We start from the raw sequence: 16,250 nt of genomic DNA, 5'->3' as shown, positions 1-16,250 counted from the left end.
GTTACTTTAAACCAGGGACAGGAATAAAGGGATGTCCAACTTATTCCAGTGTGAGAGCGCTTCAAAATTAGCGTTTTTTATAACATTTTCCATTATGGCCAGATTGAACAAAATAATAATTTTTGGGCATTTAAATTAAAACACCCAACATTTAGGACGAATAAAAATTACTATATAGTGGTTATTTATTATATGAAGAAACTATTTAAATCTTTTTAAAGTATATTAGAACAACTGACTTTTGACCTTTCAATGCCTTCAATGCCCAATAAAAGGATTAAAGCTTGTTAGTTCTCAATCATTAAATGTTTTTACCATTTTCCATTGAAAATAATACTATGATGCTTCAAATTACAAAACATTTCATCAAATACCTTTAAATTTCACAAACTTATTTAACTTTAATTGTTTACATATTTTATAAGTAGTCTTGAACGATGCAACAAATCCCTCCGTTTACATATTTTTTTTTGGTAAGATTTCAATCTGGCCATCGCTCGTTTCCAATTGCTAAACGTCAAAACCTCCTGAACTTTGGCAGTTGATCGACCTCCTGAACTCGATCAACTGTCAAAGTTCAGGAGGTTTTAACGTTTAGCAATTGCTCTCTCACTTCCAGTGCGAGAGGAGTTGGACATCTCTTTAACTCTGCCAGGGATCAGGGATAATGGGATGCCCAACTTATTCCAGTGTGAGAGCGCCTCAAAAAGGCGTTTTTTATAACATTTTCCAATATGGCCAGATCGAACAAAATAAGAATTTTTTGGCATTTAAATTAAAATACCCAACATTCATTACGATTAGAAATTATTATCAATAATTAATAAGGTGAATTAAGCCTATTAGTTCTCAATTAATAAATGTTTTTAGCATTTCTTATTGAAATATAATTCTACTATACAAAATGTTTCATGAAATATATTTAAATTTCGCATTTTCTTTGATTTTCATTGTTTTAAATTTTTATTAATGATCTTGAACAAATTCCTCCGTTCACATATATTTTTGGTATAATTTCAATCTGGCCGTTCCAGTCATTCCAATTGCAAAATGTCAACCAGTCAACTGTCAAAGTTCAGTAGGTGAACAGTAGGTTCTCACATTTCCAGTGACAGGAGAGTTGGGGATCTCTTTATCTCTGCTTTAAACAACGTTAAAAAGAATTGTATTTTATTTCTGTATCAATAGATTTCTGTCATGTGTTAAGATAAAATATTTTTTCGTAAAGTTGATTTTCAGTAATCTTGGCATCTCTGACTTGCGAACTATTTACAATAGCAATAAGTCTCCACTTTTTGACAATGTGTTGTTGTTTCATTTGCCTGTCAGAATCAGTCTATTCGAAAAATTGGGTAGAGGTGTTTCTGTTTCGGTGAGTTGTGATTGCTTTGACAATAAATTTAGCTGTCGAGTAGAATTAATTATTTGTATTTTGTTATTATCAAAAAGGAAAACAAAACATATATAAGTATAACATAAAAAAAATTAAAAGTGCCGTTTTATTAAATCAGAAAAGCAACAATATTCTCGGGATCTAAATTACAATAACAAGTATGGCAATGATGCTTGGAAAGCAATTGAACCGCCTCTCTGGACCTTGCAAAATAGCACCAGTAATGGTTAATCATTATTCTACTATTCCCATCAGAGAAATCACTCATCCATTGCAAAGAAAACCAAATATTGTTAGTCCGGAGGAGGCAGTGGCCTGCATAAAATCAGGTATGTCCTGCATGACAATCAAACTATTAATTAATGTAAGAAACGAGTACGGGATATTTAAAATCTGTAATTATTTTTCTATGTACGATAACTGGAGCGACCGGAATTATTAGCGCTGACTTATGATTATGTAACCTAACAAATAGTATAGTAGAACTTTAGCACTGACAATATGCATTGAAAAAGGTCGTATATTACATTTTATTAAAAAGGTTGATGGTGTTATAAAAGCCTTGCCGAGTTAATATATTTAAATTATTCAAATGTTTAGTGTTCCAATTGAAAAAATCGGCGAAAGCAACCGAAAATGCAGCAACTAAAAGGTGCACACCAATATATGTGTATATATAGGTATGCAATGACATGAATTCCAATAAGATTTGCGTACGTAGCCTACTTGTGTATTTTATTTAGTTGTATTGATATATCGCTATAGCTGATAGGTATGTAGTTTGTAGAAATATTTTGTCCTATATAAAACGAATGAACATTTTATTTCCCTATAAACCTTAGCGGCCTTTGACCCTCACCCTAACTGCGTGTAACCCCATCGATTTCGACCCAACACTTTCATATTAAGACTAAATTCCAAGTATTTTTTTTTTTGTCCTGACCATAAACTTTTTTTAGTCAATTTGACGTATTTTTGATATTGCCTTCTTTCTTTTATATTTTTTTTATTTCAAAGGTATAACACTAGTGATTTCTATTAAAAAAGATGATAAAGTGTTTATTATACTTTGAAAATATGCAATTTTGTTTTCTATCAATTTACTTACATAATCGCTATCAGCAAAACGAGATGTCTAAAACTTAACTCGATTGTCCCATAAAATGACTACCGTGTTTGCTGTGTTCGAATACTCATTCATTATATTACTTATACTAATACTTAAATATACAAGTATATACATATGTATAAGTATATGAATTGTATCGCACATACATACATATGTATATATACATATATGTATAATATGCAAACGCGCCATGCTTATATTTTATTACTACAAGTATTTGTTTTTATTGTAGTTAGGCGGCTCATTAGAATTCGCGATAGGAGTAAAAATGTTTGCTTACTTTCCCATTTTACCAGTCCATCTATTAAACTCAACCTTTTGAATTGAAACTGGCACGCGTTTGTATGCATGTGATATATAGTACATTCGTACATACATATGTTTATCGACAGTGACGACTTAAACTGCATATGCATAATCATTCGTGAGCTAGCCTATCATTTTGTGTGTAGTCTGGCATTCGTTATATTAAAATGCATTGAAATTCTCAAGAGCAATTTATGATCAAATAACCCACATACATATGTGGGTGAATATGCATGAATGAATAAGTAAATATAGTAGTTGTGCATATTTCAAAATAGTAATATTGAGACTTTAGGAACTTTGTTGTTTAAATGAGTACGTGATATTAAAAACTGCTGATATTAAAGTAAGCGAGCACAATTGTAAAAATTAAATAGCAATAATATACTTGAATGAAATAAAAGCGAAATTGTGTGCGAATTAAAATTTGTACATATGTATTCATGAAATTATTGCTATAATTAAAGTAAAAAATTAAAATCATATGTTAAAAATATTAAAAGCTAGGCGTAAATTTGTATGGTACTTTAATCTTTTTTAAAATCCACAGATAATTCAAAAAACACACCATACACATTATATTTATATTGTTAGTGTTTTATTTTATTTTTATCAGTATTAGCACGCGCGTGTTTTTCTTTTATGTGTGTGTATCAAAACGTCTGTGTTTGGCCAGGGGAGATTGTGTGTGTGTGATGACTTTTGTTTGTGATGCCAAAGAAATACTCTTCAATGTCAACCATTAAGGATTCTTTAAAGTTCGGGTTCACACACGAAAACTTTTGTTGTTCAAACTGATCTGAGAGGGCGGCGAGGAAAAGCGAAGGAACCCAGTTGCTCTAGCTCACCCAACACTCTTTGCGTTCGTGTTGGTAACAACTCGTTGCTATGCAAATTAATATTTTAAAGTCAATAAGAACATTAAAAACGATTAAGGGATCGTCTCAGTGTGAAATTTTCGAGAAATCGATTTTTTTGTTGCATTATCGGCAAATTTTGAAATCGAAATTCAAATTATTACGGTCGCTACAGCGTTTCTTGCAGAACCAAAACACAGTGGGCAACATAGCAACTGCAATCTTCAAACGCGTTTTTCTCATAATGGTGTTTTTCAAAACGCTTTCCATTCTCAAAGGAAGAATTTTGAAAATGTCTAGTTCATTATTGGATAGAACATTTTTAACGTCATTCAGTATCGCGCTATGTAAGCTTTTATTTTTTTGAAATCTTCCTATTTTTCCCTACGAAAAACTGTCAATTTTATTTGGTTGACTGTGAAAGATATGCACATTTCACATACTTTCCTTAATGCAATTGAAACCAATATTCAATATCCGTCCGATATTACCATTGCCAGCGGTGGTCTGATAAATAGCAAAACCTGGCGACCTATGCTAACTCTCGCATCAGACCATCTGCCCATAATTATCTCGATCGAGAAACCTCCCGATTTCGTTTCTGTGGACAACCGTACCTTCATTAACTTTAATAAAGCTAATTGGGTCGGCTTCACAGAATTTACGGAGAGCACCTTCAACGCTCTACCCATTCCTACGGAATGCGTTGGCGAACGTCGATTCCGCAAGGTGATCGCAACAGCTACCGCTCGCTTCATCCCGGCTGGAAGAATAGCGAAAATCCGCCCCAATTTCCCAGCCGAAGCAGCCGTTTTAGCTAACGAGGGCGACACCTTATTCCATGCCGATCCCGAGGATCCCCGAATAAGGGATCTCAATTTGGAGATTCGGCGTATGGTAAATCATCATAAGCGGACGAAATGGATAGAGCCCCTGAAGTCCTGCAACCTCTCCACCGGTGTGAGTTAGCTTTGGGCTACTGTCAAAGCTTTGTCTAACCCGAAGAGACACGACGACTGAGTTGAAGTTCAATTCAATGGTCATGCCTCTTCGGACCCGAAGAAGTGCGCGAGCTATTTTAGCCGGCAGCTTACACTGCACCCTTCGGTAGATAAAGCCAAGAGCTGTGTTAACCGCCGGCTGCGCAAAATGCCAAACGACTACGCACCATTTACTTTCACCGATGAGGAGGTTCAGAGTGTCATCAACAAAGCATAATCCTCTAAATCCCTTGTCCCTGATGGAATTTACATGCTAATGCTAAAGTATCTAGGCTCGACGGGAGTAAGTTATCTCACCAAGGTCCTCAACCTGTCACTGACTACTCTTCAAATACCCGATGTGTTGAAAGTCGGAAGAGTGGTCGCACTACTGAAACTTGGGAAACCCGCCAACAAAGGGGAATCTTATCGACCGATAACTCTCCTCTCCCCAGAAGGATTTAAGTGTTCCTTGCTACTCCCGACCTTCACTCACCACCTAAGCCTAGCCAGCCACCAGCATGGATTCCAAAAAGTGCACAGCACCACCGCAGCACTTAGCGTCATAAACGCTCGGATAGTTCGTGGCCTCAACCAGAAGCCACCCTGCGAGAGAAAGGACCTCGTGGCGTTGGACTTGTCAAAAGCTTTTGGCACAGTAAACCACACAACGCTATTGCAGGACATCGAGAAAACCACGCTTCCTCCAGGGTTAAAGAGGTGGACCATGAACTACCTGAACGGTCGTCAATCATCCATACTATTTCGAGGTGAAACATCCAAACTGAGAAGAATTAAACAGGGGGTGTCCTCTTCCCGTTACTGTTTAATTTTTACATCTCGAAACTCCCGCAGCAACCAGAGGGGGTTTCCATAACCTCGTACGCAGATGATTGTACGATATTGACGTCGGGCAATGGAATCGATGGCATGTGTTCGAAGGTAAACAACTAGCTCTCCGACCTTTCTCGTTTCCTCACTGCACGGAACCTTACACTTTCCCCCACCAAATCCACAGCGACCATTTTTACGAACTGGACGAAGGAGTATAGACTTGAACTTAATATTGCAGTCGATGGCGTCAAAATTCCGACTGTCAATAACCCTAAGATTTTAGGTGTAACCTTTGATAGTCTATGCTCCTTCACTCCCCACACGACCGCGATTATTGACAAGGTACAGAGCCGCAACAAAATCCTCAAGTCGCTAGCCGGCAGCACATGGGGAAAAGACAAAGAAATGTTGTTGGCAACATACAAGGCAATCGGCCGGCCGGTCCTCAACTACGCAACACCAATATGATCGTCTGGATGCAGTGGTACGCAGATGAGGAAACTCAAAGTGCCAAAATACTGCACTCCGGACCACGACGAGATGCCTTTTGATGTCTCCTATCGAACACCTTCACAGTGAGACGCTTATGCGCCCAGCTAAGGAGCATAATGAACTCCTCTTCAAGCAGTTCCTGCTGGGATGTTTTCGTAGAAATCAGCCATGCAGCCATCTGTTTGGAGCGGAACCGCCTCCTAGGAGCATCAAAAGGTCTTTCCTTGACTACGTCGACGACGTCGTACAGTACGCCGACCGAACTTCGGACGCAACTGACTTTCGACAGGTACTGACCGCCATTCACAGTGGAACCATTAACATTTTCACCGACTCCCTTCCCGTGCATGGTGTTCTTGGAGTCAAACCACCACCCATCCCAGACGAAGAGCTCGAGTTGCCGCGAGAAACGCGAGTGACCCTAGCGCAACTTCGTTCTGGATATTGTAGCAGGTTAAACTCCTACTTATCCAGAATAGACCCTGACATACCCAATGTATGTCCTGCATGCAATGAGTTTCCACATGACACTGACCACCTCTTTGCATTTCCTACCAACCCCACTCATCTAACACCCTTTTCCCTTTGGTCCGACCCCGTCGAAACAGTACGTTTCCTCGGCCTTCCGTTACATGACGTGGATTACAACACCGATAACCCTTACCATCTTAACGGGGATTGATAACCGTTAAAACAACAACAACAGCTCTTGAACCGTTTAAAGTTTTATATGGATGAAAAAAATGTATGTATATGGAAAATAAAAAAGGAGAAATGTACTTTTTTCTACAAATGTATTTCTTGTAAAAAAAGATTTTATATTTTCGGACTATGATAATTATAGCATACATTTTATATACCAATTAAAATAATAAATTTTATATTGGCAATGATATTTTGATTTATGCTTGTATAAGTTTATTAAATTTAAGACTTCGCTCATTCGTCAATCCATTTTGTATAATTTTTCCGCAAATTAACAATATTAAGCTAAATATTAATTTTTTGGAACAATGTATTAAATTGTTTTGAAAATGTACTTTATTTTTATAATATAACACAACCGCTTTAATACTCGCTCTACTGAATTTAATATTACCGAAATGAAAATGCCGTCGGTATACATTCTACATACATATGTATGTTTAATTGGGATATGGTGCCTCTTCAAAATTTTCATACAAATGAAAACTGCGGTGTCAAACTGTCATACTAATTAGTATTCCATATATTGCTTTCCATAAGAGGGAGTCTCCACAGGTAATAAGCACGGTAATACAGTTAGTATAACATAAATTTTATCCTGTCGAGATGCCCCGTTATTGAAAACCTTACTTGTCGGCAAATATGCAAAAATATCTGGTCACAAAGTACTAATTGTAGCACACAAATTTTTTTATTAATTTTGTTCGATATTTACGTCAGTAATATGGCTACATAGTATATTGGTAGTAGTTATAGTTGAATTCATATGGGCAGAGAATGCATACAGCTATGGGCAAAGAAATAGTGCACCTTTAACATGCATAATTAATTTTGGTCACTTAGGAAATTTTATGATACCCACACATATGTACATAAATAATTCATTGCTTCTGTTTACTTATGTACATATGTATATTCGATTATGTTAAAAAAAATGAATTTGTTTAAATGAATAAAATAACATTTTCAGAAAGCTAGGTATTTGTACATTTTATTAAAAATGCATTAATTAATGATACCAAAAATACAGAAAAAGGTGATGATGATTTTCTGACAAAAACTTTCCAATCTAGCACAAGAGTCTCGATCTTAATCGTATTGAATTATCGATAATTTTCTACTAAAATTGTTATTATTATTATATTAGGCAACTATGTTAAGTTATATTTAGTAAAGGTGATTTTAAAACTTCAATAAATTTTTGAAGGAATAGAGAAAGTAGAAGATATAGATAATTTAAGGAAATGTTTAAAATTTATAGCAACTTTCAAATTAAAGACAATTCTACAAAGTATTTTATTGAATACCTTAAAATATACTTTTTTTTCAAAACTAAATAATATTTAATATATGTAGCTCTATCATTCATGAAAAGTTTCCATTTCTTTATTTATAGCTGTGTGAAAATTTGCGCCCTCATATTTTGTTGTTGTAATTTATATTTTTACGAGTATTCGACGTATCAGAGTATTTTCACGTACGTATATACATACATACTATTTACAAACATATAAGAAATGCCGTTGTGGCGCCTCATTTATCTATTATGTATATACATATGTACATATATGAAAAGGGTATGCAAGCGGGCATACTTATATGTAATATGAATGCAAATGTGTATTTAAATACAAAGAAGTGACATCAGTGTAATCTTTGAAGTTTCCTCGTTAGTTATCAATTGTGTGAAAGTAATGTCGGAAATTGTGACATGGAGGTCATACCTTTGCATGTCGGGAGCGAATTAGCTTAAATAGGAGTTTAACCCGGTACAATATTCAAAATTTTATTTCCAAAAAAGTATGTCAAAGATCGAGTTAACACTTCAAATCATATTCCAATAGACTAAAATGTATAACTCTTTCATAAAAGCTCTCATCATGAAATCCAATAAATCTAGCTACGGTGTAACTGCCGAAGTGTTTATTCTTTCAAACTAATAATAATATAAAGTTGAAAAGGCTTGTGGATTAAATTTTTTTTAATTGAATTTGATTTTTTACTTTTCTACCCATGATGCTTTCGGAATAATGTTATAGATAAGAGTTGCAAATAAATAGCTGCAATAAAATTGCATTTATTATAAATATAATTATCACAAGCACACCATCTTTTATACACATATTTACAAATTGAATCTAGAATTTGAATGTATTTGGCATCGCTGCGTTAGTGCGTCAAAGCAAATCTGACAGCTACTAAATTAGCCTGTAAACATCTCATTGTAAAAACTTTTAACATACATACATTATTTACTATATACAATTACATATACATATGCAGATGTGTTTACAATATTGGGGAAAAATAAATATATTTAGTGTATGAATTCAGAGTATTTAGTATGGGGTTTTATTGTATATAATTGATTATCATATTTCAAATAAATTAAGTAAAATTAAATCTGCTAATTGAAATTACTTGAGTCAAACAATGAACATTATTATATTGGCTTTTGTAACAGGTGGCGCAAAAATTACCTTCCGATGTTTTTTGGAAAACTAAAAACTTTGTTTCTGCTTGTGGATTATTTTTATTTGGTCTTTTAAATTTTATATCAAGTCGAGAATATGATATCATGTAAATGGCCGCCGCCACATTTTCCATCACTTTGGCCAGAACTTCCGGCGATAGGTCCTCACATTCTTGACGGATATTGTCTTTAAGAGCTGCAAGAGTCTGAGGCTTGTTGACATAAACCCGCGACTTCAAAAATCCCCACAAAAATCTTGCTGGCCACTGCAAATCGCGCCAAAACGGGAGATTAGGCGCCCGGGAAATGCATCCTGTTGTGGCAAATTGAATAAATTGAAGTTGGAGGAATTTCAAAACTTCAACCAAAACGCAGTTAGGTTGAAAACCGCAATAGGAGCCTAACTTATTATCGGAGGTATAGTTACAATCTCCGTACATATTGTTCAAACGTTCAGTCCGTATTGTAATTTATTTGTGCGACGTTCGCAAAGTTGAGTAAATACAAAAAATCATGCAAATATTAATTTAATTTGCACATGTGTTTCTGTAAGCATTTGTATTGTTAACAATTTTGTTCACATCTTTCTTTGCAAAAACAACTTTTTCATTAAGAAGCCTTAATTATTCAATTATGGTATATATTACATGGTATAAATTGTCAAATTTCGTCCAGAAATACATATATCAGTCTCCTACTAGTTTCGAAATAGGCAAAACAATTCATAATTCCATCATGGGCCAAAACGATTAGTTAGATAAATTAAATCATTAACTGTAATACGTCCGATGGTTTATGCTTAGTTAAATTTTGTGAGGGAAATTCCTAGCATTTGCTACTGGGAACAATTCTCCAACGCTTTTTTTGCGAAAAAGTGCAAATTGAACTATTATTAGCTTTATTAACATATCATAATGCATATAGTATATGCGATAATACAGATATGTGTGTATGTATGTACATATATACATACGTTCTTCTTTTCGATAAGCCCACAATTGTGGTTGTGGTCCAATGTATCATATAAATTATGCTGATAAAAACGCTATGGCGGAAATTAAATCAGTGAAGGCTTTTATTTGATTTGTTCCATCGTGGCGTGCCTCTTTTTGTACTCTAGCAACTTGTTGCTACATAATAGAATAGTTTTGTTCACTTAATGGTTGTTTGTAACACCCAAAAATAATCGAGATATAATTATACACATATGTACATATACTTGTATTTATATACATGATATACATGATAAGGCGACTAGATGAGTTAAATTCCGGATGTATGTATGTATGTCCGTCAGTCCATACGTCAGCTACGCAAGTGGCATCTTAAGTAAAATTTGAGATGTCTTGATAAAACTTGGTACCCGGGTTTTTTACACCCTGAGGATCTTGGTATTTTCGCAACATGCTGTTAAGCGGAAAACTATAACAAAGCTGCAAATTAAAATACGAAACAAAAAAAACTTTTTTAAAAGTGGGCGTGTTGCCTCGGCCGCTATTAAGTTTAATGTACATACATTTCTCCCAAACTTCTAGAGCTATATCAACCAAAGTTGCTCTGATATAGTCCTAATAGCTACTCCTGAGGCAGTATGAAAATGGGTGAATTTTTAACTAATAAAACTTTGATAAATCATTAAATAGCCGTAAAATACTTGTATAACAAACAATATGGTGCTCATGGGCTTTATTAAATTCGGTATAAAAATTTAATACTGAACGAGGCTTAGCCCACCATTAGATTTAATTCTACATCTCAGGTACTACCCAACCAAATTTCGGGCCTTAAATTATCCCATAACATCCTTAGGATACGTTTTGAAAATGAGCGAAATCTGACTACAACCATGCCTACTTCCTATGTATCACAATTCTATTTCTGATTATAGTATGTCAAAAATAGACAACGAGTCATCAGTTCTCCTATCCCCCATATATGTATGTACATAGGTCCGTATTGTATAATAATTGAATTTTGTTATATAGTGAAATAAACAGTCGAGATATGAATGTGGCGTTATTCCACTTGTTATGTCGCATTTTTTTTTTACCACAGCCACAGTTGTGACAGGGTGAAGTTGTTTTTTTCAGAAAAAACGAGTTATTTTGTGTTACAACAATATTGATGGAAAGGTATTTAAAATTTTCATCAAATTGCTTTATATTTTTCACAAATAACATCATAATTCAAAGTGGACAACGATTATGCCGGTTAGTGTTTTCTTCATAAAATTTCGTGGAAATTGTCGAGTATACTTGTAGTATAGTAACGCCAAAAGTTAATTCAGTCAGACCTTCCCCTAATCGCAATATCGGAGTTAGTAATTTTCGACTGACTTTCCATCCTACTTTAAACCATTTTTGTTGATTAGTATGTGTGATGTTTTGATGGAATTATGTGGACATGTTGGTCTAAACATAATTCTACTTAGCGCTGAATATAAATGAAATTAATATAAATCGTTGTCTAAACCTTGCATCACTTATAATGAATTCCCCAATATATTAAATTTAACCTCATTTCATTTGAGATAATTAGGTTCATTTTAATATAAATATCACAGACAATAATGCAACCGAGTCTGTTAATTGCAATATAAGATAGTAAGACGTTAAATATTATTGCAAATCGAAATATCGTTGAATGTTGAATTCTTACGCAACATCTTTTATTAAGAAGTTTTTCCAGCACCTGAAGGTATTTCTCTGGCTTGAATCTTTACAAATTGCGTTAGTATAAACTGAAATTATCACTTCCTTAATTGTTTATTCATTTTATTATTTTTATTACGTTTAACAATTGTCCCAATTATTATAAATAAGCAAAAGTTCTTATCGATGAATGTTTTTTCTAGAAATATGTGACACAACAACGGTACAAGTATATGTACATATGTACATATATGAAAAATTACAACAGTCTTAACTAGAGTCATTAACACACATATTGTATAAGGTTTATCTCCATGAGATTTTACAAGTCTATTATATACATATGTATGTGCATTACACTTCTTTATGTGCAGTAACATTTGAATTAAACTTTTTTATTTGTGATTCTAAATACGGCATTAAAAATAAAAAAAAGTCAATCCAATTCCGGATTAAAAATTAATATTAAAAAGAAAAATTTAACCCCAAGCATGTAACATTGGTAAACAAAAATCCACTTGTTTTTTTGTGACATGAACAGAACAAAGTGTTTATTATGTAAAAATTGCTACAAATGCAGCAAATAGCTACAGATTTCTGATTTCTTCTATCACTTATAATTTTTTTGCTATGAGGATTTTTGTCGATGTTTTTCGGCGCTATTTTGGTTTTGGAGTATCCCTTAACAATGTTCAGCAGTAATCGGCAAGCAAACTGGCACTCCACTAGCCTTGGTACCGTTTCTCTATAGCAGAAATGTTTTGGTGGAACCGTTCCCCATGTTCGTCACCAAATTTTCGGAGAAAAAATCCAGATATGAGTCCAGAAAGGGAATTTTAAGGGACATTTTGCAACCCATTTTTTATAGACAGTAAATAGTTCAGTCACAAGATCTTTGTAATTGTCAACTTTCACATTTCCAAGAAACATTTTAACAGCGCTTTTAAAGGCACTTCAGGCTCGTATTTCAGTTTCAAATGTTTCATCTTTCATTAGTTCTCTTATTTGCGGAACCACAAATATGCTCTCCTTAATTTTTGCTTCACTGACTCTTGGAAACTTTTGTTTCAGATACAAGTACCCTCTTCCATTTCTGTCCATTGCCTTAACAAAATTCTTCATTAGACCCAATTTAATATGCAAAGGTGGTAGTGATCCTTTTTGGGATCAACTAGAAGTTCACTGGTAAAAGTGGTCATGTGAATTCGCTAAATAGCCAGAAGTAACACGAAGGTAAATCAGGCGAATGCAGTGGTTGCGGTACGATATTAGTTGAAAATGTGGCGACGTGATCACGAGTAACCAATGCAGGTTGAGATTATCGGTCTTCTTTGTTCAAGAAATTCAGACATAGTAAAATCAAAGAAATCACTTTTAGAGCCTCACAAAACGACGCGTATTTCAAATACTTATGAATATTTTGACATGAAATTTAGCATAGATGTCACTAACAGTACTACCAACTTACAGAATAAAAATTTACCTATTCGCAAAACACGCGAAGTATAAATTAATTCACCTTTCAATTTGATCACAGTAGTATTGTAAAATCTAAAGGCGCAGGTTACGGAATATTTGTGGGTGATAAAAAATTCTGTTTTCAGACTTGGCTTAAAGGTATCAAACTGCTTTAGAAACACCTAAGAATTTGCATGTCACAAATGATGGTTCTACCAGTGTAATTATAATAAAAAATAGAAATTTGTTTTAGAAATTAAAGTTATTCCCGTTTTGGTACTTTATTCATACTAAAATAATACAAATTTCAAATATCCCAAAATAAATTATTTATTTATAATACCAACATAGCGAAAAAAAATCTATTTATTGCAAATTTATTGTATAAAAAAATATTGCTACCCTGTTTGAAAATAAATACAATATATAAAAAGTAGGAGAAAAGAGCTCAAAATATATAAAATATTTGCTTTGGGACATGCAGAATTAAATATTTTTGGTAAATGGGTATTTCTGTTTGAAAAATAATATATATATATTACATAATAATTCTAAGGAATAAACCAATAATACACGATTTTAATGGTGTGAGCATTAGGATTTCTCTTTATAATCCATTATCTGTTAAGTGAAAATAATATTAACGGCCTAGTATACCAGTACGACTGGATATAAATATTTACAGGGAAATAAAATTAGCAAAATATTTTTGTATTTTTATATGTATTTCAGGAGACACTGTGTTTGCATCCGGAGCCGCAGCCACTCCAATAGATATGCTCAAGGCTTTGACAAAGCATGGACAAGCAAACAAACTGAAAAATGTCACAGTGTGTCACATGCACACGGAAGGCCCTGCTGATTACTGTGCGCCAGAAAACAAGGACATCTTTCGCTCCAACTCTTTCTTCATGGGCGCCAATGTCCGTAAGGCTGTAGCTGAAGGTCGTGGTGATAATTTGTCGATTTTCTTGCATGAAATCCCACAACTCTTCTATAAGGGTATTGTCAGGCCCGATGTAGCAATCGTACACGTTTCACCACCAGATCGTCACGGCTTCTGCTCACTAGGAACAAGTGTTGATTGCGTTCGTGCCGCTTCCAATCACTCGAAAATGATTGTTGGTAAATATTCAATACTGCAAAATTTGTTGTTTGTTACATGTTGAATTTATTTAATTCTTTATTTTTGTTTTGCTTGACAGCTCAAATTAACAAGCAAATGCCACGCACTTTCGGTGACGCCTGCATTCACTCGTCCCAATTTGATTTCGCTGTTGAAGTTGACTCCCCATTGCCTCAGCACGGCGGTAAACCACCTAGCGAAGTTGAAAACAAAATTGGCAAACTGATTGCTGACAATTTGATTTGCAATGGTGCCACGCTGCAGATGGGAATCGGTAATATCCCGGATGCTGTATTAAATGCTTGCCATAACCACAAGGATCTCGGCATTCATTCGGAAATGTTTGCTAATGGTGTTGTGGAGTTGGTGCGAAAGGGTTGCGTAAACAATAGCAAAAAGAAGATGCATCAAGGGCGTATTGTCGGTTCATTTTTGATTGGTAATCAAGCTTTATACGACTTTGTCAATGACAATCCTTTCATTGGTAAGTAATTTATAGAATATTAAAGGTTTCAATATATTACGTTAACCCAAACGTTTCCTTCACCTTAGAAATGTATGGTATCGACTATGTAAATAATACCAGTATTATTAAACAGCAACCTAGTATGACTGCAATCAATTCCGCCATTGAAGTGGATCTTACTGGACAAGTGAGCGCTGATTCGATCGGAACGCGCTTCTTTTCCGGTTTCGGTGGACAGGTAGATTTCATTCGTGGTGCTGCGGAAGGACTAGATGGTAAAGGTGTACCCATAATTGCATTGCCATCTGTTACCAACAAAGGCCAAAGCAAAATTGTGCCCATATTGCAGCCAGGTAACCACATCAACAAATTTCATTTAGTTATGTTTACTGAATTTTTTTGTTGCAGGAGCTGGTGTGGTTACATCTCGTGCTCATGTTCACTATGTTGTCACTGAGTACGGTATCGCTTCACTATTTGGCAAAAATATGCGTCAACGTGCCTATGAACTCATTCAAATCAGTCATCCGGATCATCGTGAAAAACTCGAAAAATCCGCCTATGAACGCCTTAAAGTGATGCCATCATGTTGAACATCGAAGGCCTAGATTTATAAACTGGCTTAATGCAAAGTGTGGCTACTATATGCGAACATATGTAGTTTTGAATAAGTGTTTTAAATAGTACATCGGCATATTATAAACATAATCGTGATCCTAAATCAAACGATACTCATTATTGAGTGCGAAATTATATAACCGTAAATTTTTAAATATCGAATGAAAATTAAAAATGTAACTTTACACCTATTAAAAAATTATATCAATCATTCCCGAAACAGAAACATCAGCATTTTACATGGCGCAGACACAAAAATAACTAGATGGAGTTTGGCAGAAATTGGAAAGATTTGAATGAAAAAGGAAATACAGAAACTGCCTGGCAAATTAGGTTTTAATTTCGTGCAATTTATTAGTTTTGAATCGAAAAATGTTCAACAAACCAAAATAAATAAATTTGAAATACAAAAAATATCTTACTTATAATTGAATTCTCGCGAATTTCAACGTACAAAAATAGAAACTTCTCATCATTATCATTTTGTGAGGTTAGGACATTTGCGCACTTAGGCATACGAAAGTGAATTATACAGTGATGAAGGTTATTGAAGTCGGAAATCTTCACATGCTTTTTGCTACGGTTCGTGCAAAATCAGAAATTAGTGTAGAAGTTGCTTATTCTAGAATACCCAGTAAGCTTTTAAGCGTTAGAACAACATGCCACATAGCGACACATTTAGCAACAGCCAAAGTTTCACTAGCAAACAAAGTCTATATGTATCTAAAACAAATGCATAAGCATGCGTTAGCAGCTCTGAAT

At 34.5% G+C, this 16,250-nt stretch overlaps 1 protein-coding gene across 2 annotated transcripts; it reads left to right on the top strand.

The window, feature by feature from the left end:
* The first annotated feature begins 1,298 nt into the window (after positions 1-1,298).
* Positions 1,299-15,904, top strand: LOC120776143 (4-hydroxybutyrate coenzyme A transferase). 2 transcript variants are annotated; one of them, XM_040106694.1, is made up of 6 exons: positions 1,299-1,372; positions 1,512-1,722; positions 14,011-14,403; positions 14,484-14,888; positions 14,957-15,223; positions 15,279-15,904. In XM_040106694.1, exons 2-6 carry the CDS (start codon positions 1,554-1,556, stop codon positions 15,461-15,463), a joined length of 1,419 nt encoding a protein of 472 aa, XP_039962628.1. In that variant the 5' UTR covers positions 1,299-1,372; positions 1,512-1,553; the 3' UTR covers positions 15,464-15,904. The 2 variants fall into 2 exon arrangements, with proteins under 2 accessions (XP_039962628.1, XP_039962621.1); XM_040106687.1 differs by lacking the exon at positions 1,299-1,372 and having other exon boundaries at positions 1,379-1,722.
* Positions 15,905-16,250: the final 346 nt, after the last annotated feature.

The sequence above is a fragment of the Bactrocera tryoni genome, chromosome 1 (genome assembly GCF_016617805.1).
Source record: "Bactrocera tryoni isolate S06 chromosome 1, CSIRO_BtryS06_freeze2, whole genome shotgun sequence".
Classification (NCBI taxonomy): domain Eukaryota; kingdom Metazoa; phylum Arthropoda; class Insecta; order Diptera; family Tephritidae; genus Bactrocera; species Bactrocera tryoni.
The sequence above is the reverse complement of the archived record's forward strand: the minus strand, read 5'-3'. Positions and strand labels throughout refer to the sequence as shown.

Bases quoted from the DNA above. Each gene is read 5' to 3' on its own strand.
- LOC120776143 (XM_040106694.1), top strand. From the start codon at position 1,554: ATGGCAATGATGCTTGGAAAGCAATTGAACCGCCTCTCTGGACCTTGC. The intron at 14,404-14,483 runs GTAAATATTCAA...TTTGCTTGACAG, and splicing joins TCACTCGAAAATGATTGTTG to CTCAAATTAACAAGCAAATG. The intron at 15,224-15,278 runs GTAACCACATCA...TTTTTGTTGCAG, and splicing joins TGTGCCCATATTGCAGCCAG to GAGCTGGTGTGGTTACATCT.